The sequence below is a fragment of the Narcine bancroftii genome, chromosome 4 (assembly GCF_036971445.1).
Source record: "Narcine bancroftii isolate sNarBan1 chromosome 4, sNarBan1.hap1, whole genome shotgun sequence".
NCBI classification, from domain to species: domain Eukaryota; kingdom Metazoa; phylum Chordata; class Chondrichthyes; order Torpediniformes; family Narcinidae; genus Narcine; species Narcine bancroftii.
In genome coordinates, this window is record NC_091472.1 from 20,832,962 (window position 1) to 20,859,434 (window position 26,473).

At 43.2% G+C, this 26,473-nt stretch overlaps 1 protein-coding gene across 1 annotated transcript in view; it reads left to right on the forward strand.

Moving 5' to 3' along the window:
* The window catches only part of LOC138759787 (inactive phospholipase D5-like), a 128,305-nt gene that overhangs the window by 56,663 nt on the left and 45,169 nt on the right, over window positions 1-26,473 (forward strand). Inside the window, exon 8 of the mRNA XM_069930372.1 lies at window positions 24,687-24,852. Coding sequence (XP_069786473.1) covers window positions 24,687-24,852 — 166 coding nt within the window. The remainder of the gene's footprint in view (window positions 1-24,686; window positions 24,853-26,473) is intronic.

Below are 26,473 nucleotides of genomic sequence, written 5' to 3' on the forward strand. Positions count from 1 at the left end.
CTGTTACTAGGAGACAACATGAAATATGTCAACATCTACTGGCTGCTTGCAACTTACAATTCATTTTAACCCTTACAATACCAACCCCTAATGATTATGAGAAAAATTATAATCACCATTACCAAAAAAAAATCATATATAGTAGTATATAGGTTAAATATTCAAAAGAAAGTGAAAGTCAATTATCAAAGCTTTCTGCTTCTTGTAAAAGACAGACTTTGTTAATTGGTCTGTTTGTAAAGATAGTTTTAGTCTTAATCTGAAATTGATGTACTGGATGGTATCAACAATCTTCCTCATCAACCAGGAATTTCGAGGGACTGAATGGCACCCATGATGATCACACCATCACCTGCTGTGAAATTGCACCTGATCTTAAACTATTTCTGTCGCCCCTGCGACAGTGGAAGATATTCTTTCACCCATCTTTCCACAACAAATCTGAAATAAATTGCACATGCTTGCACCTTTGGTGGTTCCATGCTGTCGCCGTTTTCAAATAATTCCAATTTGAGAGAAGTAATGGATTAAGTGGGTAACTGAATCCATTTGTTCAGACATTATCTGATCAGCATTTGCAGTCTTACTTTTGATTTCAGGGTCTTCTGGTAAAATGTCTTCTAATTTATCAGGATTTTGAGGCCACTCCATATGAGGCTGTAAAAGGAGTCGAGGCCCTGACACCCATATTTCATTCTTCAGAAAAGAGTTGACTTTCAAACCTCGGGAAGCCAGGTCAGCAGGATTGTTAACTGTGTCAACATATTTCCATTGTATTGGACGTGAGACTTTATCAATTTATGTGATTTTGTTATCTACAAGAGTTCAAAACCTTGTGGTTTAATTGTTGATGTATTTGAGCACCGAGGTGCTATCAGTCCAAAATATGAAGTCTGTTAGTTTCATATGCAACTCTTTTTTTCTACATTGTGTCATTCTGCTCACCATGGTAGCAGCTATAAAACTCCATGCGTGGGATAGAGACTGGTTTCAATGGAGCCACTCTGGCCTTTCCCATTGCAAATCCACAATATGCCTGACAGTTCCGTAACCATCTTTACATACATCAGCAAAATGATGCAATTGAGCAGATGTTACAGTGGTGAAATTTGTGGTTTGTAGCATCTGTAATTCTTGAAGTCTTCCAGCTTCCGAAGATCCTGTATCCAACACGTTCATTTTTGTACATTGGGCTCTGGAATCTCATCATCCCAACCAATCTTCTTCCTACACAAATCTTGCAGGACCTTATTGGCAGTCAGGACAACTGGTGCCAATTTTCCTAGAGGATCATATATCAAACAGACTATTGATAGAATCCCCCTTCTTGTGAGAGGTCATCCTTCAAAGAGAATTTGAACTTAATAACGTCACTCTGAACACACCATTGTACACCTAACACTCTCTCAAAAGGAAGGTTGTCATGGTCCAAGTCCAAATTCTTTATTTCTTTTGCCCTCTCTCTTTCAGGTATGGCAGCTATTACCTAATGACTGTTACTTGTCCATTTGGTAAGTAGAAAACCTTTAAAAGAAATTGCCTTTAACTTTTGATAAAGAGCTATTGGTTCTTTTACTGTAGCTGCAGAAGTGAATCAGTCATCCACATAGAAGTTATTCCTAATGGTTCTTGTAGCTTGAGAGCTAAATTGTTCCATACTGCCCTCAGCACACTTCCTAAGGGCAAAATTCACACAACTTGGAGACAAAGTAATTCCAAATAGAGGCCCTGCCATTCTGTATTCCACTATGTTCTACTGTAGTATCCATCAGACCACTGAAGGAATCGTAATGTCATGGTGTTCATTCGATAATTTCACCTGACGGAATATTGCTTCACTGTTTGAAGTGATGACAATAGGTTCCTTAGCTAATAATTAAGTCTTAATGGTTAAGACTCCTATTAATGTACTGGTCAAATCAGACCCTGTAAGAGTTGAGAATTTAGTGAAACTCCCTGAAAGGTTGTTCCACATGGTGTGAGTGTTTTGAGGAGGTAACAACATAAATTGATGAGGGTAAGATGGTAGATGTGGTCTACATAGATTTTAGAAAAGCATTTGACAAAATTCCCCACCAGAAAGTCATGAGGCAGGGGATCAGTGGAACCTTGGTGGTGTGGTTAAAAAATTGACTTGAAGGAAGAAATCAGAGAGTAGTAGTGGAAGGAAAGTATTCTGCCTGGAGGCCGGTGACCAGTGGAGGGCTGCAGGGATCTGTTCTGGGACCCCTGCTCTTTGTGATTTTTATGTGACCTGGATGAAGAGACGGAAGGATGGGACAATAAGTTTGCGGATTACACGAAGTGTGGATGGAGCTGAAGGTTATAAGAGAATATAAGGAGGATGCAGAAAAGTGGCAGATTGAGTTCAATATAGATAAGTGTGAGTTGATGCATTTTGGAAGGACTAACCAGAAGGCTGAGTACAGGGTTAGTTGTCGGTTACTTAAGAGTGTGAAAGGCAGAGGGGCCTTGGGGTGCAAATCCATTCACCCCTCAAGGTCAATGCACAGGTTGATAGGATAGTTAAGAAGGCCTGAGGGCTGCTGGGATTAATTAATAAAGAGATTGAATTAAGGAATATTGAGGTCATGTTACAATTTTACAAATCTTTGTTAAGGCCACACTTAGAGTTCAGTTCTAGTCACCTCTTTATAGGAAAGATGTGAAAGCTATGGAGAGGGTGCAAAGGAGATTTACTGGGATGTTGTCTGGATTGGGAAACAAGTCTTATGAAGCAAGATTGGCAGAGCTGGCACTTTTCACTTTGGAGCGTAGAAGGATAGGGGAAGAATTGACAGAGGTCTATAAGATTATGAGACAACCAGCACTTATTTCCTAGGGCAGGATCAGCAAACACCAGAGGACATATGTACAAAGTTAAGGGAGTGAAATTGATTTTTTTTTATATACACAGAGAGTTGTGGGTGCCTGGAATGCCTTTCTGGGGATGATGGTGAAAGCTGAAGCATTGGGGGGGGGGGGCATTTATGAGACTCTTAGGTAGACACATGGATGAAAGAAAAATAGAGAGTTTTAGGCTAGGGAGGGTGTAGTACTTTTTTTGGAAGGAATATATGGGTCGGAACAACTTCGAAGGCTGAAGGGCCTGTACTGTGCTGTATTCTATTACAGAACAAACATTTCCTCACAATAGGCAAACTTTCATTTTCCTTAACTTCTTTATCCGCCACTGTCAGAGAGGTGGCAAATGCACTTTATTAAAATTTTGGTTGAGGATACGATTTGGACTTCTCAACTTCTTTACTTACTGTTTGACTATCTTTGATAATTCCATACACTGGATGTGTCACAATGTCCACTTGCCCTTCAACAAACTCCATCAAATCCTTATAAGTATTCATTTCACCACATATTTTCTGGTTTTCAACAACTTGACTTCTCCATAGTTCTCTCATTTAGAAGGGTAATTTATTTACAATATTTAGTATATTATTAGGTACGTCAAACTCTTAAAGATGGCCATTCTTCAACATAACATTGTAACATCCTTTTAGAAAGAGAGCATAAACATGAAAACCCTTTGCATCATCTGGACTTACTGATGGCCATGAAAGAGACTTCTCTACATAAGGTGCAGAAATTTTTATACTTGTTGCCAAAATGTTTCTTTAATAACAACATAATCTGTTTGAATCCTTCATTCCAAGTCACATGTTGGCAACTCTTTACAAGATCTTGTGGTTGTCCACACGTGAACTGCTGCAAATAAATATAAACAATCCTCCGAGCTTTGACATTTAATTTCAATACTGCGTTCAAAGCTTTTCATAAACGCTTGGAATTCAAGTGGGTCACCATCAAAAGCTTGGGCAAAGAAGTGAGAGTCTGTAACTGAATTAACAATGCAGCCATTTCATCTTGTCGTGCCTAGGTGTGAGTTACTTTGTCCACCCATATTTCCATTACTTGCTGGAAGCGGGTGGTATTCTCCTACATAAGATGGCATTAGGCTGACATCTGTGCCCAATAGGGTTATTATTGGGGTTTCAGATTTGGCATGACTGTCTAGTTCATGACCTTTCTAGTTCATGACCATACATGGCTTGTGACCATAGCACTGTCTCAGCCCCGTTCCTTAACCTGTCTAATTCATGGCCATACACATCTTGTGACCATAGCACTGTCTCAGCCCATTCCTTAACCTGTCTAGTTCATGACTATACACGTCTTGTGACGTGACACTGTCTCAGCCCTGTGCCTTGTCTAGTTCATGACCATACATGTCTTGTGACCATAGCACTGTCTTAGCCCCGTGCCTTAACCTGTCTGGTTCATGACCATATATGTCTTGTGACTGTGACACTGTCTCAGCCCGTGCCTTAACCTGCCTAGTTCATGACCATACGCGTCTTGTGACCATAACACTGTCTTAGCCCCGTGCCTTAACCTGTCTGGTTCATGACCATACGCGTCTTGTGATTGTGAACACTGGCTCAGCCTCGGTATCAAATATTTTCTTTTTATGTTGTCCTTCCTCAAAACGTGATGCTTTATATCATTTACTTCGAGCACCAGATCCCTCTGTACCTTCTAGTGCCTTTGACCTGGCCTGATTAATAGCAATTTCTGTGCCGGATGCAGCAGGTCCTTTTGCCCTTTTGGCTGATCTTCCTCAATTCTTAGTGGCTCCTTCTGCAGCTCCTCTTCTTTCCATAGCTGTGCCCATCTTATTCTCATCTGCTCCTCCCTTTCTTTTAAGTTCTATTTAATTTGAAGCCACTGCTTTTTCCGCTTCAAGAACTACTGCATCAGCCTGAATCAGTAGTTGAAACTCTGGAGCTTCTGGAACTCCTCCTTCCAGCATTTGACACAATATCCTTACTTTTTATTCCATGCTGTAAGTCAGATGTCACCTTAATATGTGAGTCTGTCTCCATTTTGAGTTGCCCATCCTCCTCACCACCACCTTGTGGCACAGTTTCAGCCATTTCCTTGTGGCTGATATTAGTTTCTATTAATGTTTTTTTTGCAGTAATCTTGTGGGATCTGTGTCCACAGGAGCGGAAACCTTCTACTTATCTATTTCCTCATTCAGTTTTACTTGAAGAATCACTTTGTTTCCACTTTCATTCAATTACCACCTTTGCAATTCTTCTATGAGTTCCTTTATCTTCATCTTCTCATCACATAGCTCTTTAGGTGCAGCAGCCCATGTGCCAGCTGCCATATTTTCCATACAGCCGATCATCGCACCCAGACATGAATTATGCATAGCAATAACTCCAAAACCAAAACTGTCCTCAAAAGACAAGCGGCAGTTTCTCCAAACTGATTTCTAACTTGCAATAAGCATGTTCTTCAATGATGTTTATGCCTCTTTCTTCAAAATGGTCTAACATTCCAGTCTGAATTTCAAGTCCAATTTCCAACTTTCTATTGTCTTAAATTCCACCTTTTATTGACTAATGAGTCAATAGTTTCACCTTTATTGACTAAAATATAGCAACTATCTTCCTTTATAATCACCTGGAGAGACTAGAATGTTGTCGTTGTTTATGACTCATTCAAAAAAGATCCGTACCAACATTGAGTTGAGTTTTTGACGGTTTATTAAACCTTATATAGGTTACTACATTATTATAACTTTGTTATACAGTACTAAAACTATGATTAAACAATTAAATGATACTTAAAATGTTGATTAAAACAGTCGATAAAAGTTTTTGGCTCGAATCAAGTTCCTCCATCTTCATAGAACAAAAGAAATCAAAACTTGCCATTATATCAAACATGCAGAGAACTAGCAATAACCTTGAAGCTGGCTGTTTCTAGGAGACAACATGAAATATGTCAATATCTACTGGCTGCTTGCAACTTACAATTCATTTTAACCTTTACACTCCCTTCTCCACCTATTACCTTCTGCCTTCGCCACCATACTCCTCCCCCTGGGTCTCCCCCCTTTCCTTTTTCATCAGATGCCTGCTTTACGCTTGAAATGCCAGTTATATATTTTTATCTTTGCCATACAAAAGACATGGTTTTATCTGCTGAGTGTCTCCAGCATTATGTTTTTACTTCACTAGGGTGTCTGCAGACTTTCGTGTTTTACTTCAGTTAAAACACACATACAGACAAATAAAACACATGCAGGACAAGTATTCATACTGTAACAGACTTGTGTTAATCTTTAGTTATAAAATATAAAATATATATAATATATATATATTAGAGTTAAATACAGGATCACACACAGGTCACTGCACATTTCCAGATATACCATTGAACTCAGAAAGAGAGTTCATCTTCAGAGTCGACGTGTCTGGAAAAACAAGATCATAAACCTAAAGAAGAGTTCTTACTTGAAACTCAAGTAGCCTGTGTGGTTATTAAAAGCATTTTTGTGTACATTCAGCATTATTCTGGCAGCTGTTTCAATACCTTAGATACCATTTGGATGACCTGAGCCAGACTTTCTGGAGTCATAACCATTTAAAGAGAGATGAGGTCAGAAGTTTGTAGATGGGAAGAGGTCATCTATCATAAGTAGTGTCTTGGACAGAAATGAAACTCAAACAATAGTGATATCGGGTCACATGTTTTCAAAGAAATGTAAATGAAGAGAGAGAGACATTTTGAAACCAATTGGAAGAAACCCTCCTCCTGTGAATACAGGATTGCTTCTCCGTCAAGAGAAGGTAAAGTTTCAAAATCCTTTGAAAAGGATCTGTGTTCTTCTTATTAACAGAAGGAATACCCAATGGTATTTTAATAGAAACTAGCCACTTCGACCACTCTGTTAGAAACAGAAGTACCTTCACAGAAATTGCTCGAGACAAAAATTGAGAACAAAGAACATTTATTATACAACAATGCAAAGTTGGGTGCTTCTCCTTACCCTGGGAATACACACATACACTGGGGCTCACCCAACTTTTATACAGTTGATTTCAGTATAGGAATACCCTCCCCCTTACATTCTTCTGCCTCCTGGATGAGTTTGGCATTAGGCAATCCTGTCTGCCTACATGCTGTTTCTGTGAACTTGGAGGACCAGGGGGTATCCTGTCTGTCCCATCATGTCATTGTCCTTATTCACAAACCTGCCTTTGTTCTAATTCACACCTTCCCGACTCTCAGGGCTACATCCTCTTCATATGCAGAACTTGTTAATACTGTCTAGGGCTTACTAATTACATATGCGGAACTTGCTAATTCTATCTAGGGCTAGAAGACCCTTATCTTATTCAGACTAACTTTACTTCCCTACATTCTATTATCTATTATCTCTTTGTTGGCTTGGCTTCGCGGATGAAGATTTATGGAGGGGTAAATGTCCACGTCAGCTGCAGGCTTGTTTGTGGCTGACAAGTCTGATGCGAGACAGGAAGACACGGTTGCAGCGGTTAATTTGTTGGTTGGGGTTGGGTGTTGGGTCTTTTGTCTTTTGTCAGTGAGGTGGGCTCTGCGGTCTTCTTCAAAGGAGGTTGCTGCCCGCCGAACTGTGAGGCGCCAAGATGCACGGTTTGAGGTGATATCAGCCCACTGGCGGTGGTCAATGTGGCAGGCACCAAGAGATTTCTTTAGGAAGTCCTTGTACCTCTTCTTTGGTGCACCTCTGAAACGATGGCCAGTGGAGAGCTCGCCATATAACACGATCTTGGGAAGGCGATAGTCCTCCATTCTGGAGACGTGACCTACCCAGCGCAGTTGGATCTTCAACAGCGTGGATTCGATGCTGTCGGCCTCTGCCATCTCAAGTACTTCGATGTTAGGGATGAAGTCGCTCCAATGAATGTTGAGGATGGAGCGGAGACAACGCTGGTGGAAGCGTTCTAGGAGACGTAGGTGATACCGGTAGAGGACCCATGATTCGGAGCCAAACAGGAGTGTGGGTATGACAACAGCTTTGTATACGCTTATCTTTGTGAGGTTTTTCAGTTGGTTTGTGTAGTCTTCCAAAGGCGCTATTTGCCTTGGCGAGTCTGTTGTCTATCTCGTTGTCGATCCTTGCATCTGATGAAATGGTGCAGCCGAGATAGGTAAACTGGTTGACCGTTTTAAGTTTTGTGGGACCAAGGAAAACTACCTCAGGACCTTCGTGATGCCATCATCATCACCCTGTACAAAAACAAAGGCGAGAAATCAGACTGCTCAAACTACAGGGGAATCACGCTGCTCTCCATTGCAGGCAAAATCTTCGCTAGGATTCTCCTAAATAGAATAATACCTAGTGTCGCCGAGAATGTTCTCCCAGAATCACAGTGTGGCTTTCGCGCAAACAGAGGAACTACTGACATGGTCTTTGCCCTCAGACAGCTCCAAGAAAAGGGCAGAGAACAAAACAAATGACTCTACATCACCTTTGTTGACCTCACCAAAGCCTTCGACACCGTGAGCAGGAAAGGGCTTTGGCAAATACTAGAGTGCCTCGGATGCCCCCCAAAGTTCCTCAACATGGTTATCCAACTGCCCGAAAACCAACAAGGTCGGGTTAGATACAGCAATGAGCTCTCTGAACCCTTCTCCATTAACAATGGTGTGAAGCAAGGCTGCGTTCTCGCACCAACCCTCTTTTCGATCTTCTTCAGCATGATGCTGAACCAAGCCATGAAAGACCTCAACAATGAAGACGCTGTTTACATCCGGTACTGCACGGAATTCAGTCTCTTCAATCTGAGGCGCCTGCAAGCTCACTCCAAGACACAAGAGCAACTTGTCCGTGAACTACTCTTTGCAGACGATGCCGCTTTAGTTGCCCATTCAGAGCAGCTCTTCAGCGCTTGACGTCCTGTTTTGCGGAAACTGCCAAAATGTTTGGCATGGAAGTCAGCCTGAAGAAAACTGAGGTCCTCCATCAGCCAGCTCCCCACCATGACTACCAGCCCCCCCACATCTCCTATCTATTATCTATCCTTATCTTATTCATGCTGGTGAACTTGCTGATTCCGTCTAAAAGGCTAGAAGGCTCTTATCTTATTCAGACTAACTTTACACTTCCTACATTCTATTATCTATTCTTATCCTATTCATACTGGCTTTATTCATTACACATATATCTATACTAGTTTCCTCAGCTTCATATTTTTATATTAGTTTTACTCATCTCTCACAATCCTCACTTTTCTTTTAGATCAGTGTTACTCATCTCTCTTTTAGGAAAAGAGAGGCAGCCTCATTTGTGTCCAGAGGAATGGCCACCTTAGATTAAGAAGTTTGAAATCAGTGGAAAACAAACCCATAACTCTTAGGCAAGATAAGAGGAGTTTGTGAAATAACTTGTAAGAAGAAATACTCTCTGAAAGACAACTCATCAAGAGGCACAAGTTTAAAGAGATCTGAAGATGTAATGTCTAAAAGTGCTTCATAATTAATTCTAAACTGCAATTTAAAAAGATCCTTAAGGTCAACAAGATATTTTAAACTGGATTTTAAAATTGAATTTTTCAGAATCAAGCTTAACTGTTTTGGTGCGCACGCACGCACGCACGCACGCACGCACGCACACACACGCACACACACACACTCTGTTCCTTTGTTACTACTAATAAGGCTTGTTAGTTTGTAACAAAATATACACATAAATAAATAAATGAAGTTATGAATATGAGAGTCCCGGATGGTCAGTGTGAGCAGGTCCTTTGCCCATTCAGCATTCTCACTGCCCGAGGGAAGGAACTGTTCCTTAGCCTGGTGGTGTTGGCTCTGATACTCCTGTATCTCTTTCCCAATAGGAGCATCTGAAAGAAGCTGTGTTTGGTAGGGTCATTGACCAGGTTACCAACTATACTGGAGGATTATGGTAAAATCTTGGGATACAAAATCAATTATGATAAGTGTGAAATAATGCCACTAACAAAAGGGGATATCAACGAGAGTGTAAGTACAAATGATTAAGTATCCGGGGATAAGGTTGGACAAAAAAACTTATATAACTGAATTATCTCCCCCTGCTTAGGAAGATTGAGGAGGACCTACACAGATGGACAAACCTGCCCATAATATTGATAGGCAGGTTTAATTGCATTAAAATGAATGTGATGCCAAGGCTATAATATGTTTTTTTAAATCTTTGCCCATATCATTGCCCCACTTAATGGATGTGTCAGACAGTTTCTTTGGAGGAATGAAGTAGCCAGAGTCTCCATGGATAAATTGACTTGGGATTACAGTCTAGAAGGAATGAAGCTCTCAGACTTCAAAAAGTACTATTGGTGGCCCAGTCGAGGTTTGTTTGAGGAAGACAGTATAGCCTCCTGGGCACAAATTGGTCTACACATGGTAGGGGAGAAGATAGTGGAAGAAATTATATATAAATGGAATACTAAATTAACCCAAAAAAACAGACAACCTATATTAAAGCAAATAATTCAAATGTGGGAAAAGATAAACCAGATTATTGGGTTAAAAGTAGGGCTGTCCCCAAAATGCCCCTAACCCAGAATAAATTAATTCCTATGACCATGGGTAATAACACCTTAATGCCTTGTGCCACAGAGTGATTCGGTGTATAGAGGACTGTTATGAGAAGGGCAGCTCATGTCATTTGAGTAATTAAAAACAAATTTGATTTATCATATAAGACCACCCTCTGCTATCAATTAAGATCCTTTATTGAGGGACAAATTCGGTCCATCTTTGGCCCTGCCATTGTGTAGTGAAATGCAGGCTTTAATTTGAAAGGGGATCACATGAAAGTCCATCACTGCTGTGTATCTCCTTGTCCAGAGTGAGTGTCCAAAACCGGGTCTCTATAAATCGAGGCTAAGATGGGAGTCAGACTTAGGAACAACAATTCCTGAACAATGCTGGTCTGACTTCTTTCTGGACAGCATGACGGCGGTTATTATTGCTAGTGCAATACCTGCCACAAAAATTATATAAGTTAAACCCAGAAATCTCAGAATTGTGTTTTATATGTGGCGTAGAGACAGGAACTTTGTGCATTCAACCTGGCTATGCGCCAAGAATTTGTGTAGAATTGGGGGACATTTTGGAAAAAATTACGGGGGTGGAGTATCCACAGGATCCAGCTCTGTTCCTTTTGGGGGATATTATGGATGTGGGTCTGAGGTTATCCAAACACCAAATTAAATTTGTAAAAGTTGCCTGGGTGGTGGCCAGGAAATGAATAACGGTCACTTGGAAAGCTGACTCTCAGCGCGATGGAACACGGAGATACGGAGCTGTGTTCCCTGGAGAAAATTACCTATAACTTGTGAGAGATACATGACACGTTCGTTAAGGAGTAGCAGCTGTACTTGCGATACATTGAGGCGCAAGTGTAATTAACCTTCCCAATGCCTCTCTCAAAAGGAAATGGTGGACAATAGGTCCACACAATAGGCTCAGACAAGTCCAGGAATGTCAACAATTAGGAAACAATTCAGAGGTCTGACCAGTACCCCTCCCCTTTTTTTTTAAAAGTGTATTTGCATTGTTATTTTTAGTAATTGATATGTGTCTCTCTTTGTTAATGTTGGGGTGAGAGGAGGGGTGAATGGTGGGAGGGGGTGGGGAAGGGATGAGGGGGGAAAAAAGGATTCGATTTAAACCAATCTGTAAAAGGGGAGGAGTGATCCACTGTGATATTTGTAAAGTTTGAGTCTGTAAAACTACAAATAAAATTTTCAAAAAAAAGGGTGAAAGGGGTCCTCAATGACTTTGTGTGCCCTCTTCAGATAACGATCCCAGTAGATCACATTGATGGGAGGGAGGGAGACTCTGGTGATCATCTCCGTTGCTTTTATGGTACCATGCAATGACCTCTGATCCATTTCTCTGCAGCAACCATATCACACTGTTATGCAACCGGCTCAGTAAACCTTGTGTAGAAGGTTGACCTAATGGTGGCTGGTAGCCTTGCCAACTTTAGTCTTCTCAGGAAGTGCAGACACTGTTGCGCTTTCCTGACAAGTGAAGAGGTGCATGTCCATGTAGGTCACTAGTTAAGTGAACTCCAAGGAACTTGATGCTCTCCACTACAGAGTTGTTGATGTATAGTGGAGGGTGGTCCTTTCTGGACCTCCTGAAGTCCATGATCATCTTTGTCTTGTTCACACTGAGACTCAGGTTATTATTCTTCAACTTAGATAATGTGAAGGCTTTCTAAAGGCAAAGCCCAGTGTCAGGCGATCCCTTCAAAAGAGGAATGTTGAGGAGAGTTTGTGAAACAAACACAATTATTTCACAACACTAGTGGCAGTGAATCTAACATGTATGTGTTGTACCTTTATAATTTTGAGATGCACCAAGCCAGTTTAGACACTTGGCAACATTAATCCAGATCCTGTTTATATTCCAGGCACAACAAATCAATGCAATGTATGCTCTTGGCAGCTCTAAAATGGCTTGTAGATGCTTCAAGATTTTGTAGACACATTACTTCTCATGATGAAGGTTGTACACAGAGGTAAAATTTGGATTACTTGATTGCTAAACCAACGCTACCTCGAAAGTCATTTGTAGTTTTTCTCCCCAAGTTTTGGAGGGATTGTGACATTAGAACCTTTGGTTTAATATTAATCATTTTTAAAGCTTCAGAATGCTGAGTCCCACTTGAAGTTTGGTTCCATTTGTGATAAAATATTGACTGAAGTTTGCAGGCACAGGTCAGTCATGAGAATGAGCTGGTCTGAGACTTCATTCACTTCTCATGAAGCATAATCGTTAGCCAGAAAATTCAGTGTAGTATTATCTCTACTTTTCCTGTTTATCAGTAAACATTTTACAAATGTTTAACAGTGAGATTACACCTGGAAAAACCTAAATCATTAAATTTCAATTTATACATACTGCACAGTTACAGGCCATTTCGGCCCTGTGGTGCACTGTTAGACGGAATTAGACACACACAAGGTAAAGACTTTACAACAGACTTTAATCCACAAAGACTTCCACAGAGCCAGGCTGGCTGTAGCATCAGTAACTCTGAGAGACTTCGGAGAATGGCGGCGCAGGCTTATATCCTGGAGGGTGACTAACACCCGATCGGGTGGTGCTTGATCCATTCAGGTCAACTGATTGACAGCCGGCCAGGTGTAGTCCTGTCCCCTTTACTCTACTGCAGGTACAGAGCTTGCCCCGCGCAGTAGGCCAGCGGTTCACTCCTGCAGATACAGAGATTGCCCCCTGCAGTAGGCTGGTGGTGTACCACCATAGGCCCATGAGTCCGTGCCACCTAATTTACATCCAATTAACCTACAGCCCCAGTACTGGAGTCCCTGGGGAAAACCCACACAGACATAGGGAAAGCATACAAACTCCTTACAGAGCGCAGGATTTGATCTGGGGCTGAAAAGGCATTGCGCTAACTGCTACACCAACCGTGCTGCCCACCATCAGTGAAATTTCTGTGGAAAGTATTGATCCAGTCCACCGTTTTCCTGGTTTTTCTACCAGGTCTGCGGATACAACTGGAAAAAGACAAAGAAATTGAATTGATAACTAGGCTTGAATAAATCTGTTGTATCTTTTGGATAAAGTTTGTATCTACCACAATGTATTTGGAATTGTGCATTGTTGTTTACTTTGTGAAATATATTTGGACTTGTTGACAGCCCCATGTGGTGCAATTCACTGGCTCCCACCACCCATATCTCACTGTGAACCCTTCCTGTAGAATTTAGGGTCTGTGAATGAAGACAGAAAACATGGGTTCATAACAAGTGGCAAAAAAAAAATACAGTTATTTACAAATCTACAAGTTTAAGCGGTCCGGGTGGTCTGTAGATCCTTGTGGAGTGCCTTAGCACCAGGGGACCTTGGGCTCCTTGGGCTCCTGGTCCCCTTGTGAGGGAGGAGAGGCAGGCTGGCTCGACAATGAAGGGGGGTGCACTTTCCTCCTGAACCTGAAGCCATGACTGGGGGCAGTGAGAATGAGCTCTGTGGCTCGTAGGGCACTGTTCTGGCAGGTGCCAAGTCCCTGATGGAGGTGGTGTCCTCCCTGCCATCCAGGTACTCCACATGGGCGTACATGGGGTTGTCATGAAGCAGTTTCACCCTCTCAACCAGGGGGTTGGTCTTGCTTCTCCTCACATGCTTCTTAAGAAGGGCTGGACCAGGAATGGTGAGGCAGACTGGGAGTGTAGTTCCTGATGCCGACCTTTTTTTGAAGGTGAATAGAAGCTCACGAGGTGTAGTGTTGGTCGTGGTACATCGTTGCAACCAGATAGAGTGGAGCGGGATGGGGAGGATATCCTGCCAGCGTGAGTCTGGAAGGCCTTTTGACTTCAGGGCCAGTTTGACAGCTTTCCAAACTGTGGCGTTCTCCATTTCAACCTGCCCATTCCCCTGGGGGTTGTAGCTGGTAGTCCTGCTGGACACGATGCCCCACACCAGCATGTACTGACACAGCTTGTCACTCATAAAGAATGCGCCCCGGTTGCTATGGATATAGCTGGGATACCTGAACAGAGTGAAAATAGAGGTGGACGTGCATGGAATGACAAATGGGAAGCTGGAGTTCTCATCAATGACAGAGAGGAAGAAGGTGTTTCTGTTCGTGGAGGGGAGAGGTCCCTTAAAATCGACGCTAAGCCGTTCGAAGGGCCTAGATGAATTGATCAGTGCGCCTTTGCGGGGCGATAGAAGTGTGGCTTACAATCCGCGCAGACTTGACATCTTCTACAGAGTAGGGGAGATTGCGCACCTTGACAAAATGAGCCATGCAGGTGACCCCTATGCAGAGCTCATTATGCATAGACTGCAGTTGGCCGGAGTGTGCAGAGGCATAGCTTCCTCTGGACAAGGCATCTGAACGGTCATGAAGAGCTCCTGGCTGATGGGCAATGTCATAATTGTTGGTGTATTTTGTCATTCTTGATTTTTTCCCTCTTGATGTTACTGAACATGAATGCAGCTGAGTGCTGGTCAGTGAGGAGCATAAATCTTCGACTAGCCAGGTAGTGTCTCCAGTGCCTCATGGCTTCTACAATGGCTTGAGCTTCCTTTTCCAACGATGGGTTCCGGAGCTCGTAGTCTTGTAATGTCCATGAAAAAAATGCAACCGGCCTGCCCGCCTGATTGAGGGTAATGGCCAGGGGTGCGACCACTTGGAAAGGTACGTTTTCATCCACCGCATGCATGGCAACTTTTGCTATGTGGTTTTGGAGGTAGTTAAAAGCAGTTTCGGCTTCAGCCAAGAGGGGGAAATTCGTGGCTTTTAAGAGTGGGGGTGAACATTATTAGCGTATTGAGGGATTCACTGGGCGTAATATGAGACAAACCCCAGGCATTTCCTCAAAGTCTTTGTGGTCCCAGGGATGGGGAGCTCTAACAGGGGGTGCATCCCATTGGGATCAGGGGCAATGATGCCATTCTCCACCACATAGCCAAGGATAGCCAGACGTTTAGTCCTGAACATTTGCCAGGGTTAAAAGTGAGGTTCAGGGCTCTCGTCATGTGGAGAAAGCTCTGGAGGTTGGTGTCATGGTCTTCCACAGTGTGGCCAGAGATGATGACATTATCAAGGTAGGGGAAGGTAGCCTTCAACTCATACTCATCCACCATTCTCTCCATCTGCCTCTGGAAGATAGAAACCCCATTAGTAATACCGAAAGGGACCCTCAAATGTCGGAACGGATTGGTAGCTTGTGATAGGTAGCTTTCAGGTCGATGGTCGAATAGATCCGTTACTGCGTGATATCATTCACCATGTCTGAAATATAAGGGGGGGGGGGGGTATGCGATTGGAAAGAAAAAGGTTTGAAGACTACTGTTTTAATCGTACCTAATCGACTCGTTATGTGCATGGTTTCAGAACTCCAAAGGAAATGGGCCAATGACAATTTTTCTCAAACAACATATTTCAGTAACAGTTGGGTCTGGAGCAGTGGTTTTCAACCTTCCCTTCCCACTCACATCCCACCTTAAGCAATCCCTTACTAATCACAGAGCACTGATGGCATAAGGATTACTTAAGGTGGAATGAGAGTTTTGGGGGGGGGGGGTAGTTTGAAAACCACTGGCTTACAGTCTGAAGATTGGGTTTATCTAGAAGCCTGCATATTGATAGGTATATGCACATTTTGAGTTCTGGACTTGGATTTGTGCACAGACCAGTTTATATAAATCTAATCACAAGTATTCAGACTATGAGTAAGGACTGTTGTTAGATGATGGAAGATCAGAAAGATGGTGAGCCACTCCTTAAAGGAAGCACAAGGATGGGATAAGACCTAGAACGGATTCCTCAGGATGGAGAGGGTTGCTCTGTGAGGTTGTGATGCAAAGTTGTGAGAGTTATAGATGGAGCAATTGCAAGCAAATTTATTTTTTCCACTGAGGTGAGGAGAGATAAAAACTGGAGGCCATGGGTTAAGGGTGAAAGGGGAAAAGTTTAAAAGGAACATGAGGGGATTTTCTTCACACCAGAAGGGATGGGAATGTGGAACGAACTGCCAGATGAATTGGCAAATGCAGGCTCAATTTTGACATTGAAGAAAGATTTGGACAGGCACATGGATGGTTGGTTTGGAGGGCTATGGTCTGGGTGCAGGAAAATGGGACAAGGCAGAATAATTAATCAGCACACACAGATTCCCTGTTTCTCTGCTGTGGTGTTCAGTGGTTCTAACCTGAAGCAGGACGAAGTTGTGGCGATGAACTGTTGGATCTGGTTTACTCTGGCTGGAGACCCCATCAGAAGTGTTATATACTATTTTAGTTTCCTTTTCGAAGCAAGGATTACTTGTCACGGAGGGAATGCAGCAGCAATTCATCTGGAGTGGCAGGCCTATCAGGGGAGGATAGACCAGGACCCTTAGTCTCCTAGAACTCAGAGGAGTGAGTGTGACATTGGAATGTAGATTGGTGGGAAGTTCAAAAAGGTAGGTAAGGAGAGGGTATTTCCACAGGCATGGAGAACTGAGATCTAGTTCTCTCATTCTCACTTGGGATTGAGGTGGTGTAATTTTTCCATTCAAAGGATGGTGAACTTTTGGAATTCTACAACCTGAAGGATTGGAGACTAAGTTTTTTCCATACAGAGATTGATAGATTTTGAGATGTCAAATGAATTGTGGAATATAGGATAAAGATGGAAAATAGTCTTGAGGTAGGAACTCAAGGTAGGCCCTTTCAAAATGCCATGTAAAATGGAGTTTACTGGGGAATTTGCATGGTTAGTGCCCAAGTTACATGGTTGTTTGAAAGAGCCCAACCAGGTGAACCCCAACAGAATCCATCCGGGTCCCTGACGTACCTCAGAAGTAGTCAGGGATTCCAGTTAAACTTACCTAGGTCTCGTCCACGGCTGACTTTAAAATGAAAATGGCCAACCTGCTTATTCCGGTGATGTCAGCGCCTGCATGTGTGTGTCACCGGGCAGCCAACATCTGAACATCTGGCAGTACTTCTGGCGAGTGTATGATGTGTTATCGGGTGGGGGGGCGGGATCTACCTTACATGGCAGTTTGAAAGGGCCTACCTTGAGTTCCTACCTCAAGACTATTTTCCATCTTTATCCTATATTCCTCAATTCATTTGGCATCTCAAAATCTATCAATCTCTGTATGGAAAAACTTAGTCTCCAATCCTTCAGGATGTAGAATTCCAAAAGTTCACCATCCTTTGAGTGGAGAAATTACACCACCTCAATCCCAAGTGAGAATGAGAGAACTAGATCTCAGGAGGGCCACCCAGGTGCTGCAATTTGAAAGGGGCTCTTGTTGAGTGCAGGGCCAGGATTTCAAACGTGCATCTTCTGCTGAAGGACGGGGAGGGAAGAGAGTGTGAGCAGGTTGGGATGTGTCCTTTAACATGTTAGTAGAGTTGACCGCGAAGCCAAGCCAAAGAAGAGAGTCGATGGAGGAGAGGTTGGTTGGTGTGGTGGCCTAAGTTGTGTCCACAACACGCTGTCTTGGGCAGAACATCGTCCATACTTGAGTCAGAAGATGGGAGGTTCAGCAATCCAACTGACATTACAGTGTAACCTTGAGGGCATGCTGCCTCTGGCTATATCCATTAGGCAAATATGAAAGAGTCCTGCAAGATTGTTCTCCACAGAGTCCTGACCAATATTTAACCCTCCACCAACATCGAAAAACACACCATTTTCACACTGGTATTCACAATGGATTCTGCAATTGCATTGCCTGCATTTCACTCATTTTATTCAGCATGGAATTATTAAAACTGTCAGTAAATATTCCCCTTGTCCTCAAGACTACATACTGTAAATGCCATGACTTCATGACCCATGCTCACATGTCTGTCTATGGCCTCATGTACTATCCCACCAAGACCACCAGTAAACTGGAGGAACAACACTTGATTTTCTGACTGGGCACTCTCCAACCAGATGGCATTAACATCGACTGGTCTCCTCTCTGTCCTCCCTTCCCTTTTCCATTGTCTTCTTTCCTCCAGCTCTCCACTCCCTTCCTTCTCCATTTACAGAACCATCCCTCCTCCTCGGCTTGCTGGTGTGCCCTACCTCCCTTATCTCTCCACCTCCTGACTTTGGGACTGTGCTCCTCCCCCTGCCCCTCTCCCCCACTCCATCACCATTCAGTTTGGGTGCCTGCCTGCATTTTTCATACCTTGACCAAGGGCTCAAACCTGAAAAGTTGGTTATGTAACTTTATCTTTACCATATAAAGTACACTGTTTGACCTGGTGAGTTTCTCTAGCACTGTGTTTTTACTTCATGGGTATCTCTGCAAAGGGACACAAATATATCCCAATGTATTTTTTGAGTGCAGCGGGCAACAATGGTTTTAATACTGATGCCAGCAAGTAAAAAATTCAAAAGAATTCAGTTAAGCTTGCACTGCTCAGATTTTTCTTGTTCCTTATGATAACTTGCATACAAACTGCATCTGTGTGTTCTTTACTCAAGTCAAGTCACCTTTATTTATCGTTCATACCATGCTCGCACGGTAAAGATGAGATAGTGTTTCTTCAGGACCATGGAGCATATTTACATAAATATAAGTTTGAATAGAAGTTAAACACATTGAAATATTAAAATATTAAGATGTATACAGTAAAAGTCCATGGTACATTTATCTACATCTGTTGCCCAATCTGGATGTAAGGGCCCAAGAACAGATTACATGAGGGGTGTGTGGAGTCCTTCACAATGTTTATTGCCTTTTGCCTGCATCAAGTGTTGTAGATGTCCTTCATGGTAGGAAGAGAGGCCCCTAGTGATCTTTTCCACTGACATCACTATCCCTTGCAGGGTGGTGCAGTCCAAGGAGGTGCAAAGGTTCCAAACCAGGCAGTGATGCAGTTGCACAGGATACTCTCAATATATCCTCTGTAGAATGTAGTGAGGATGGAGGGTGGGAGATGAACTTTCCTCAGCCTTCACAGGAAGTAGAGGCGCTTCTGGGCTTTCTTGGCTATGGAGCTGGTGTTAGGGGACCAAGTGAGATTCTCCTGGAAATTGATACTCTAGTTGATCTCAATGGTCATGCCATCAATGGTCAGTGGAGTGTGGTCCCACCTTTGACCTCGTTCTCTTTTCTCCCTTCTCTGATGTGTGAAAACACTTAAGAGAAGAATTTGGTATGTTCTCAAAAAGGTTTGCATTTGAGGCTCTCCATCATCTTTCCCACCCACTCTGCATCTCTCCAACATTGAAGTGCTGGAAAACATATCAGAATTGACTGGAGTAATTGTAATCTAATCCACTGGGGCAGGAATCCCGATGAATATAGTGGCCAGTGCAACTCTATTACAGCGCCAGTGACCTGGATTCGAATCTGGCACTGTCTGTAAGGAGTTTGTACGTTCTCTCTGTCTCTGCATGGGTTTCCTCCTACCCTTCAAAAGACATATCGGGGTGGTAGGTCTATTAGGTGTAATCGGGCAGCACGGGCTCGTGGGCCAAAAGGGCCCATAACTGTGCTTTATGCCTACATTTAAAAAGAAAATCCCACCTGGTCAGATTTGACGCTGGTTTTATATTCCACCACATGGTTCCTATTTACATCTGAAGACCACTTTTCATGACATATGTATGAGCACTCGTGACGAATGAAGTAATTTTTGAGGTGCAATCACTGTTATAGAGGAGAAATCTGAGTAGGTTGGCTGACCACAGCCAGTCTGTTAACTGATTGCAATGTGAGATGCCCATGGGACGAGCACGGCATAGAAATATAGAACATTATAGCACAGAAACAGGCCCTTTGGCTCATCTAGACTGTGCCAAACTTCTCTGCCTGGCCAGCATGAAAAAGAATTTCAGGATTGTATGGCATCGTGTATGTACAATAAATCTGAACTTTTAACTTTGAGCTATTATTCTGCCTGGACCCATTGACTTGGATCATAGCCCTCCATGCCCCTCGCATCCACTTACCTATTCAATTTCTTAAATGTCAAAATACACCTTTCATCACCACTTCAGCCGGCAGCTCGTTCCACACTCTCATCACTCTCTGCTTCAGGAAGTTTCCCTCTAATGTTCCCTTTAAACATCTCACCTTTCACCCTTAACTCATGTCCTCTGATTTTTGTCTCAGCCAACCTCAGTGGAAAAGGCCTGCTTGGCTTTACTCTATAGATACCTATCATAATTCTGTACACCTCTGTTAAATCTCCACTCATTCTTCTACGCTCCAGGGAATAAAGTCCTAACTTGTTTAACCTTTCCCTGTAGTTCAGTTCCTCAAGTCCCAGCAACATCCAAGTAAATCATCTCTGCACTTTTTCAATCTTATTGATACCTTTCTTGGAGTGCAAGTACCTGATAGCCTATTTACACTTGCAGTGCTGTTGTGGGAGCTTGCTCTGCACTGATCATACTGCAGACTTTCTTATGGGCTATAGGGTGTTTTAGGTTATGACAGTGAGTGAATTGCTTATGTACAGATTTTAATAACCTTTAAAAATGATTACGGGCCTTGTTTCTTTGATGTAGCTTTTAGATTAAGTATTTACATAAACAATGTATTGATGCCATTTTATTCAAATTTTTCATCTCCAGAACTGATATTTTGCTTTAACATCTTATTGTTTTACCTGAGCTGACCTTGATCAAATAGCACGGTGTCCTCCTCATGCCCCACTTCCTCTCCTCCCCCATTGCCTTCTATCCTACAAGATCTCATTGGAGTGAACAGGCACCTCTACTGTTCTCCACTACCCCACTGTAATCTTAATACCACACCTGTACTAGTTCCCATTTTAGGAACCCAAGAGATGTATCCTGGTGAAGAATATCGGCTACAGCATAATGAGTCAAGTCAAGTTTATTGTTATCTGATTGTATAAGTACAACCTGATGAAACAGCATTCTCCAGTCCTCGGTGCAAAACATGCAGACACACAACTAGACATTACACACATACAGATAAGCAATACATTTGCAGGAAAGGCATTTTATCTCTATGAATAAATAAATATTATTTCATGAATATGAGACTCTCAGATGGTTAGTGTGACTAGTTCCTTTAGTCGTTCCGCATTCTCATTGCCTGTGGGAAGAAGCTGTTCCTCAGCCTGGTGGTGCTGGCTTTAACACTCCTGTATCGCTTTCCCAATGGGAACAGCTGAAAGATGCTATGTGTGGGTGGAAGGGGTCCTCAATGATTTTACGTGGCCTCTTCAGACAATGATCCTGGTAGATCACGTCAATGGGGAGAAGAAAGACTCCAGTATTCTTCTTTGCCACTCCTTTAGTCCTTTGGATTGACCTCCTCCGATCCATTTCTCTACAGCAACCATACTACACTGTGATGTAGCCAACCAGGATGTTCTCAGTAGAACTCCAATAGAAGGCTGACATAATAGTGGCCGGTAGCTTTGCCCGCTTCTGTCTTCTCAGGAAGTGCAGTTGCTGTTGTACCTTCCTGACAAATGAGATGTTGAGTGTCCACGATAGGTCATTAGTTACTTGAGCTTCAAGGAACTTGGTGCTTTCCACACTCTCTACTACAGAGTTGTTGATGTGTAGAGGAAGGTGGTCATTCCTGGTCCTCATGAAGTCCATGATGATCTCTTTTGTCCATGTTGAGACTCAGGTTGTTACTCTTGCACCTTTCATGAGATTTTCCATCTCTTCTCTGTAGTGTGACCCATTGTTATTATTGATGAGACCATCTACTGTTGTGTCATCTGCAAATTTGATAACACTGATGGAGGTGGATCTACCATGCATTTGTGGGTCAGTAGCATGAACAGGAGTGGCTGAGTACGCAGTCTTGAGATGTACCCGTGCTCAGCGTGACAGTGCTCAATGTTCCGCTATCGTCCCAGACAGTCTGTGGTTCCAGTTATAGGGAGGCATGTGGAGTCCCAGTGAGGACAGCTTCTCCACCAATCTCGAGGGAATGATTGTATTAAATGCCGACCTGAATGAAGTCAATGAACTTCAATGAACATATGCCTGGCATATGTGGTGCCCTTCTCCAGGTGGGTCAGGATGGAATGAAGTGACAAGGCTATAGCATCATCTATGCATTGGTTTCTTCTACAGGAGAATTGAAATGAGTTCAATGTCTCTGGGAGGTGTGCTTTGATGCGTTCCATCACCTTACGTTCGAAGCATTTCATAATGGTGGAGGTCAGTGCCACAGGGCGGTAGTCATTGAGGCCTTTTACTGTCACCCTCTTGGGTACTGGGCTGATGAAGCTGTCCATGAAGGTCTCCACCAATTGATCTCTGCAGTCCTTCAAAACCCAACCAGGGTGGGTGTTATGCCCCACTAATGAGTTATTGTGCACCCCCCCCCACCTGCTGAGAGCTACCCCAGACATAAAAGGAACACACCTGTTTCTTCCACGACTAGTACACATCCTCATTTCTTGCCCTGGTGTTCACTCTCAATTATACAATTTTACAACATGGCAGCCACCAAGGCCAGGTCTCACGAGATCTCCATGTCGCCATTTATTTTGACGCATTGGCCACCCCTGCCATAGCACTATTTTTGCGTAGATATCCCACTGCATTCCACCCCCACCCCATGGTTACCCTAATGCCCATTGATTAGATTTGTTCTGACGCTGACTCTGGGTCCTGCCGCCTTGTGTGGGTTCACCTTGGATTGGTTCTCCTCACCTCAGCTGCAGTTATGCAGGGGGCTCGTTCATCAGAGGGACACACAGCTTTCTTTGGCATCATCCTGCTCTTTTTATCAAACCGTGAATAAAAGATGTTTATTCTCTCCGGAAGGGAGGTGTCAATGTCCTTAACTCACAAGGTTGACTTGTGATCCATTATAGTCTTGATCCCTTGCCACATGCACCTTGTGCTGCCGGTGTCTCACAGCTGTCTGTGGATCTTCTGTACGTACCCCCGCTATACCTTCCGAATAGCATGGGAAAGTTCAACCCTGGCTGATTTCAGTGCCATCTTATACCCTGTGACCTGAAGGTGATACTGACAATCCACACTGGGATTTAAAGATTCAATCAATCCTTTTTTTTACACTTCCACGTCAACTCTCCTCAGATTCTACCATCTATTAGGCACAATTTACAGCAACCTGCAAACATGCACAACCTTGAGATGTGAAGGGGAGCTGGAGTTCTTGAAGGTCACGGAGAAGGTGCGAACTTCATACAGACCGGGTTGCTGGAGCAGGTTTACAAGCAATGCCATTGTGTTCTCCACTCACAGCCACTAGCTCAGATAAGGGCTCTGTACCTGTTTTATAAGGCAGGTCTGAGCAGGACTGGCACATAGCACAACATTGGGAACCAGCAGCTTGCTGCAGGAGCAATGAAGGAGAGCAGTTTATGGAGAAGGCGAGGCCATACATACATCCATTCTCCTGCAGATGAGCACATCCCTGGGGCAGGCCAGAGGGAGGCTAAAAGTGTATACAGTGGAATGCTGCAGCACTGGAGAGCCTGACAGAATGTCCGCACTTAACACTGCAGAGGGATTGAGTACCAGCATGACACAGAATTTAGAATCTCTCCTAGTGTGGAAATGGCCAGTTCATTCACACACTTGGAATGGAGAAGTTTACAGTGCAGGAGGCCCGTTTGGAGCAGATGAGATTGCTTCTACTTCTCAGTTCTTGGGCCACAATCCTTATTTAGTACAAATGGCTGGTGAGACAGCATGAGTATTGTCTGCAGTTCTGGCCACAAAGGATGTGGTTAAGGTAGAGGAGGTGCAGAAATGGATGTTGCCGTAACTTCAGGGCTTGAATTCTAAGGAGAGTGTTGATATGCTGAGACCGTTTTCCTGAAGGTTGAGGATTGACATGATAGAGGTTTATAAAATCATGATGTGGGCAAAGATGAGATTGTAGACTTTTCCCCAGGGTAGGGAGGAGGGTTTAAAATGTGAGGTTTAGGATGAAACATTTAAAGGGACATGAAGGTATGTTTTAACACAGGGTGGATGTGTTGTCAGAAGTGTAAGAGGCAGGTAGAATTTCTATGTTTAAAAAAAAAACATTTGGGCAGTTTTGTGGATGGGAGAGCTTTAGAGGGATACAAGCCAAATGCAAGCAAGTGGCACAAGCACTGGAAGACACCTTGGACAGCATGGAGAAGTTGGGTTGAATTGCCTGTTTCATTGCTATTATAAAGACTAAATCCATTACAACTCGATGAAGAGAATATTTGGTTTTGATCACTTTCAAGTGTAGGTCAGATTCCATTAAACCCCATTGGTTAATCTGTTGGCACCACTACTCCAAGAAAGTCCAAGTGAGATGCTGCCGAAGGCTGGGAACCAAGCTCACCAGAGGTGATAGACTTCATGTGTTCTACTTGTGGGAGAAAATGAATAATTGTGTTGGTTTCAGGTACTGGCCTCTGATAGAAAACGGACTGCGGGAAGCTCTCTTTCTGCGGAATGTGAAGGTGCGACTGTTGGTCAGCTGCTGGAAGGAAACGTATGCTCCAATGCTCAACTTCCTGTGGTCCCTCAAAATGCTCTGCATTGAACCCATCAACTGCAACTTTGACGTGGTGAGTAAAGCTGGCCGCCTCAGTTCCTGTCCACTAAGTGTGCCTGAATTCTTAGCACTCCATGATTTGACAACCATACATAGAACAGCAAACAGTGGGTGGCACAGTCATCACAATGCCTTTACAGAGCCAGTGGCTCGGGCTCGAATCCAACGCCGTGTTTAAGAAGTTTGTACGTTCTCCCTGTGACCTGTGTGTATTTTCCCTGGGTGTTCCTGTTTCCTCCCACCCAGTGGGTGGCACAGATTTCATGGGGTGGAAGGGTCTTCTACCACATTGTAACATGAAAATTAAAATTTAAATATCAGTACAGTACATGTATAGGCCTTTGGCTCGTGTGTGTGCCAAAGGGCCGAATGACCTACTCCTTAACTCTACTATCTTCTCCTATCTCTATGTTTTATATGTTTTTGATGCCCACATCAAACTGCTTGTATCTGATCAACTTCCCTCCATCCCCTTCATGTTCATCTGTCTATCTAGAAGCTCTTAAATGTTATAAGTGTACCTTCTTCCACCACTACTCCTGGAAAGCCATTGCAGGCACCCATCACTATGTAAAAAAAGCATTGCCCCTCGTCTCCCTTGAACTTCCTCCCACTCAACTTAAACATATTCTTTGGTCTGTGACATGTTTATCCTGGGGAAAAGATTCTGACCATTCTCCCGACCTTCCTCAGTGAACAAGCTTTTGGTCATGAACCCTGAAACTCATTTCTTGACTGTCATGCGATTCATTTGGGATACTTTATTCCGTTTCAGACACTAAAACGTTTTTCTCACAAAAACAGAGGCATTCATCCCATATAAACGACAGCAGTTTTCTGAGTAACCCATTTCCTTACTTTTTTTGACCCTGAAATCTCTTGTCTAATGATATGACCCTTTATCAAGGCTACTGTGGGAAGCGAGGGAGAAGATTGGGACAGAAGAAATACTGGAGGATTTGAAGTTTGCAAATGATCCCCTGTTCAAGAAAGAGAATAACGGTAACCCTGGAAAAGGGTCGTACTCTAGAGGTGGGCAAGGTGTTGAAGAAATTCCTGAGAGACTGGATTAAAATACATTTAGGGAGGCATAATCTGATTAGGGTTAATCAGCATGGCTTTGTCAGGGGAATGTTATATCTCAGGAGCCTTTGAGGATGTAAACAAGCACGTTATTGAAGATTGACCAATGGACGTAGTGTACATGGATTTCAGTAAGGGATTTGAGTTCATTCAGAAATTAGGGAGACATGGAAACCAAGGAGACCTTGTTTTGTGGATAAAGAATTGGCTTGGTCAGAGAAGGCAGAGGGTGGTCGTAGATAGGTCATATTCTGCTTGGAGGTTGGTGACTGAAACAACCTTGATGAGAAAGTGGAAGGGTGGGTTACTCTGCTTGCGGATGACATAGAGATTGGTGGTGCTGTGGATAGTCTGGAGGGTTACCAGAGATTACAGATGGACATTGATAGGATGCAAAACTGTGCTGAGAAGTGGCAGAAGGAGTTTATCCCAGAAAAGTGTGAAATGGTTCATTTTGCTGGTCAAATTTGAAATCAGAATAAAATGTGAATGGGAGAGCTCTTGAGCAGAGAATGAAGTGAGAGATCTTGGGGTCACTCAAAGCTGCTGCA